The sequence below is a fragment of the Poecilia latipinna genome, unplaced genomic scaffold, assembly GCF_001443285.1.
Source record: "Poecilia latipinna isolate Pla-1442-1.1 unplaced genomic scaffold, P_latipinna-1.0 Scaffold489, whole genome shotgun sequence".
NCBI lineage: Eukaryota > Metazoa > Chordata > Actinopteri > Cyprinodontiformes > Poeciliidae > Poecilia > Poecilia latipinna.
In genome coordinates this window covers 296,232-302,174 of record NW_015113105.1, presented here as the reverse complement: position 1 = coordinate 302,174, position 5,943 = coordinate 296,232, and the positions used below count along the sequence as shown (strand labels likewise).

The window sequence follows — 5,943 nt, the reverse complement described above, 5'->3', positions numbered from 1 at the left end:
ACTTATTTATTTAAGTCTTTTTAAAACTATTTTATGTTTTAAGGCTTTATAGTGTGTGTTCAGGTATTAGTCTTCCAATATTTCAATAACACTTCATTATCAAGTGATATTTTCAAATTTCCTGTCAACTTTAAACATTTTTTTAACTCAAACATACGATGGGCCGCTGGATGAATGACCCTGGCACCGGTAGTTAGGTGCCAGGGTCATTCATCCAGCCATGCACATTTCTCCTCTTTAAATATAACAAAAGCACATGCACAGACATTATGAAGTTCCTCCGCTTTTATCTTCTACTTTTTACTTTCCATCTTTTTTTTTTTTTTTTTTGCCTTCTACAAACCCACCCCCAACTCTGTTTATAGCTTTCGGCATCATTATCGCTTTGGCTCTTTATCGCTCCTTATTGGATTAGACCGGGGTCGTTCAGATGAACTGAGCCTGAGTAATATAAACAGCTGCAGCCAATACCCAGTGAGAGCTACCAATCCAAAGCCACCACTACATTATCAGGACAAGCACAGAAATATTATTTAAAAACACGTCGTGTGCAAAGCGGAGCTGCTGAATAAGATGGAAAAAAAAATAAAATAAAAAGTTTTCATTGCAGGCTAAATGTAACACAATAATTTTAAAGACGTAGACACATGCTTGAACACAAAAAAACTCTACCATGTACTAAACAATAAGAACACAGCAGGAAGACTCTCCAATGTCACTGAAAAAAAAGGGAAAAAACTTCAAAGCATGATCTCCATAAAATAATAGCATGACGGCAACAACAACAGCAACGGCAACATCCCTACAAAAAAAAATAAAAAAGAGGATTATAGGAAGTTCTGTACCTTCCGGGTTGCAGGAGTCTGTCTCATCATATTTGTAGGAGGAGAAAACACACACACACACGAGACAGTCACCAAGAAACACGCACAGAGGAAGGAGATAAAACAGGTAAAGATCTATGGAGAAAAAGAGTTCAGGACAGACAGGCTGGAAGCCGAACAATCAGGACAGGCAGCGGCTCAGGCTGGGAAGCTGCAGTGGAGCAAACGGCCGTGACGATTTTATTCCCAGGCTCCCCCCCACTCCCCGCCTCAGTTCGTCCCTTCCTCCCCGCTGTCGTCCTCCTTTATGTCCTCTTTCTCGGTTTCTCTCATAATCCGTTAGCCGGAGCCCTCGGTTGATGCCTCCTCCGTGCTCTCACCGCCACTGTCGCCCCGGCTACACAAGAGATGCTTCTGCCTCCCTTAACCTGCCCCGTCTCCTCTCCCTCCCCCTTCCTCACCCCTCCCGGATTGTGATTTGTCAGCCCGGACCGATGCCGCGCGCCTGCATTACATCACTGTGTGCCCTCCCTGCCTCCTCGCTGCTCACCCACTCATCACCACCCCGACCAGAGACAGACAGACAGGGAGGGAGGAAGGGAGGGATGGGTGAGGCAGAAACTGAGGACAGACAGAGGCTGAGAGACAGAGGAGGGCGGCACCGTGAATGGAAGTGTGGAGGTGGGGGGGTAAGGGGTGGTAAAAAATGAGCAGCAATGCTGATGCAAACCTCTCGTCTCCTAGCAACACTGGTAGGCCCTCCAATGGGATTATTAAAATAAGGTTCACAAAAACCACAGGGGATTGTTGGGGAGGGGGGGTTACACCTGATGGGCTGCATGTAGTCACTCCTGATTATTATTCACAAGACATTTCTGAATCTTCCTTAGATTATATATTTGAACATCATATTTTTAAAAAGGGCAAAAAAATCAACCTGTTGCTGGTAACAGAGTGTCTTGACAGGTGGTAAAATGAAAAAGGAAAAAAGGTCTGTCCACCTAAAGGTGTTTGCTTTCCGCACTAACTGGGTGTTGCAATGAGAAGCCTCGAACGTGAGCACCATCTTTTCACTTCTGTCTGCCTCTAAAACCAGACAGGACTTTTCTCTAACCTTTAAAAGTAAAACAAAATAAATAAAAACCTTCCTTACTTTTACCTTCAGACGGTTTGGTGACATTTAGCTTGTTACAGGCAGTTAGAAGCCTGTTGGTTTCCACACAATGTCGTCATTGTTGATTTTTAAAAATCATTTACCTAAAACATTACGAGCTTTATTATAATTGGAGTAATGGACAGGGTGGTGTGTAGCTGTATTCAGGATCAGATTCAAGTCTGGACTTTGGGCCAATCCCCCACATGAATATGCTTTGATCTAGACTTGGACAACATGTTCAATTGCAGTTTTCATCACAGCATCAGAGTGTGCCGAACTGCAACTACAAAGGACAAGATTTGGAAGGATACTGTATGTCAAGTGTTGTACAGTGATGATCTGCATAACACGTTTGACCAGTTGGATGGACCGTAAAGCCTTGTTTCCATTGAGTGGTACAGGATGGGCCAATCTGGTTAGGTACGTTACTTTGTCAAGTTGGGTGCATCTCCGTTGGGTGGTAAGTTCCTCCCTTTGTGGGTGTGAGTATGGGTAGGAACGTAAACGGGCCGTGAGCACACAGGAGCTGCGGTTGATACTCTGATGGTGTCATTTTGTACGTGTACCCGTGAGGAGCCAGTTTCTCCACAATATCTCTGTGTTAATGTTTGTTGCAGGTTGCCCCATCTGCAATTGCTAAAAGGTTTTGACCTCAAGGTTAGATTATAGAATTATCAATTTACAGCTCCCCAGATGCTACAGTCTTGTTGCGTATTCCATGGGCCAATTAATGAATCCAGTCTGGTCTCAAATCACTTACACTCATGTCTGGTTTGTACCACCTCTGTTTCTGAAAACTGGGTTGGAGTCATGAAGAACCAGCAAATGGAGGCTAATCTGGCTGAGGTTGTCTGGGGAAAATCTGGTTAATGCTCCCCCCATGGAGAAGGGACTACAGCGCATAGACTAAATACTGTACCGCTCAGTTGAAATGAGGCAAAACTGTCCTAAAGGCCACAACTGATGTACATTTTTGTGGTAGTATTGCATATTATTGAATGTGTATATTTTTCTGACATTGTGCATCCCTAGTTTGATCTAAGCCGTTCCATTGTAGCTTTGTCAGTAGGTTTTGATTTTTTGTCCAACTGGAAGCGGAACCAGTGCGACAGTCTCAAGTCTTTCTCAGTCTCAGGTTTTCTTCCAGCATTGCCCTTTATTTAGCACCATGCAACTGTACATTGTATATGACCAGCTTTTTTTTTTTTTTATCTCTGTTAAGGTTAAGCAGCATAAGAGTTTCTGACAGTGTGTGTAACATATTTGATTTGTGTTGCTCTATTCCATAAACTCCCAATAAGGTATATTGAGTTATGTGGTTAAGGTGAAAAGGGCAGGTCACCTGTACCTATTACCCCTACTTTCACCCCAGAACATGCAACGATTGTGGCAAAACAATCTAAATGGTCATTTGAGTCCTTAACAGCCAAAAGCGAGTTGAGTACCTACCATGATATCTCCCTCAGCTCCACTAATCTCCTCCTCTCTGCCAACATCTCAGCAGGAAGTTGGAGAGCAGTAAGAGGATTAATTTGGGGCCGATACCCTGATTAGCTGCAAGCTTTGAACCTAAAGCACTGTCAGAAAAAAAAACCAACCCAACTCTGTTTATGTGTATCATAACAGAGCAGTCGAGGGAAATCTGTTCGGTTTAAATATTTAACATCTTTCTCTGTAAGCCATTTGCTTTCTCTCCACTCTGTGATTCAAGAGATGCTCTCAGAGTGATGGAGTGAGAGGCTGGAGGGCAGAAAGGAGCGATGAGCTCAGCTGCAGATGTATCAGGTTCCTGCATCCCCAGGAAAGAAATGCCATATTACCCTAAGGTCACTTGGTGCAAAAGCGAGTTGAGGATAAAATTACCACCATAGAAGCATTAGCAACACTTTACCAAACACCCTCAGCTGGTATGGGGTGTGTATGTCCACAAGATACGCGTCTCCTTCCCTCATCTGTAAAAAGGATGCATACGTCCAGGACTGCCTTGTATGTTTCTGAAATGTCAGCTTTCCTCAGATTGAACAGTGGAGGTTCGTCGTTGGGCGATGGTAAAATTCAGCCTGCTGGATGCTGGAAATGATCGAATTCAGCAGGCCGGCAGAAAATCTATGCTCCGCAGGTCTCTGCAGGCAGGAGGGCGTCTCATTTCACCTCGGTCACACTCTGACATTTTCCGTTCGCTATGACGGAGGCGCGTCTGCGCGTAGGAGTCAGAGGACGACGGTTAACGAGCCACAGTGGATCTCACAGTGAGTCCAGAAAAAAATACAAATAAAGGATGTAATCAGATTTTTAAAACTGTAAAGTATGTTAAAGTAAATATTTCCAGTCCGTTATTCCTGGATCTGTCATTTTATTGAAGATATACATATCCTGATGGAGGACAAAAAAAAGCTGATCGGTGACTTTCCACTTTCCGCCTCCTACAGGACAATTTGTTCACATATGCAGCAAATGTCTCTAATTAGCCTCTTGCAGCACCAACATCCACTGAACTATTCACTTTCTAAAAGACTGAGCAACGATGCAGAACTGAATTGTTTCTGGTTCAGGAAATTTGTTACCATTGATTTTAAGTCCGTTTCTTTTTCTACAAAGAAACAAATAATACCACTGATACACTGAAGAACTCGGAGAGGATTCTGAAACTACCTCCAGCTCCCGATGCTACGGAAATCCTCATTTTAAAAAAAATCTGTGGACTGCACAAATGAAACAAAATAATGAAATAATAAAAATCCCACTATGTAGTCAGATGTGTTTTTAAAGGGGGAGAGTTATGTGTCTTCTAGGCATTTAATAACGCTTTATAGCTTTATTAAGTAAATATGTTAACTTTAGTTGTTGTAAAAATATTGCATATATAAAAAATGACATAAATTATACTTCATAATTTAACACCTTGAATTAATTTAACTTCCTGAAACTCCGCCTTCAGGAAGTCATCACAACATGGCCCGTCTATTAATCCTTTAAGTACGTTTTTACCAGCATTACACTGGTGTCATGAGCTCAGAAGATACACAGCTCCACCAAGTGTTTGCTCCTTCAGACTAGCCAGGACCAATTAGCAGGGTGGGGGATTCGAGGGAAAATGCTGCTCTGTGAAGCAGATGCTTGTAAACTGGAGCCCTGAGGAGGAGCTTCGTCCTCAAAGGTGGAGCTAGGTTCAACCAGGCGTTTTGCACAGCTGAATGGTTGCCATGGAGATTTAAGGTTTTCTCAAACATACATGAAAGAATCAAAGCAACACTCTAGGTGTGTTTTGAGGGATTAACATCATGACATGATGTAAAGCTCAAAAAAGTTGATTTTACACTCCTTTAACAATTAATAGAAAAAAGCTTTGGCCTTATTTTTTTAAATGACATTTTGTACATGTCATGATTAAATTCATAAACATTCCACATCATAAACATCCAATCAAATCAAACTGATTTCTCTCCAAAGAAATTTTTTTCAGCCCTCTATGAAATGAAATTCCGAACACAATATCCCCGCTGTGAAACATGGTGATGGCAGCATCATGCTGTGGGGGTGCTTTTCTTTTAGAACGCACAACACAAAGATAAAGAAACCTGAAAAAGGTTCACGAGAATGGCCTAGTCAAAGTCCAGCCAAACTTCAGACCTAAATTTAATCAGAAATTTGAGCCAAGAAATTTGCTTATGGTTGTAATGTGACAAAATGTGAGGAAGATTAAAGGATATGAATACGGTACATTGAACTTAACTTGATAATAATAATTTTATTAATTATTATTATCTTAAGTTTTTTTTTTTTTTTTTTTTTTTAAGAAAATAGATTTTCTAGTCTAGTAATGTCTTCCAGTTTACAGATCATACAAAAAACTGAGCTTTGCAAAACGTTTTCTATTCACTATGAATGAAAATACGCAAAAATAGTATATGAAAACTGTACAAATTTAAAATCAAACCTATACTACAAGGTCTGAAAATATTA

General features: G+C 41.4%; 1 protein-coding gene across 10 annotated transcripts in view; it reads right to left on the bottom strand.

Annotated features, from left to right (window-relative positions):
• dctn1b (dynactin 1b) overlaps window positions 1-5,943 on the bottom strand; it is a 43,605-nt gene that overhangs the window by 20,137 nt on the left and 17,525 nt on the right. For 7 of the 10 annotated variants that reach the window (XM_015039928.1, XM_015039930.1, XM_015039922.1 and 4 more), the window contains one exon: window positions 846-863. The exons of the other annotated variants lie outside the window; for them this stretch is intronic. In XM_015039928.1, the coding sequence (XP_014895414.1) occupies window positions 846-863 (18 nt within the window). The remainder of the gene's footprint in view (window positions 1-845; window positions 864-5,943) is intronic. 10 annotated transcript variants of the gene reach the window in all.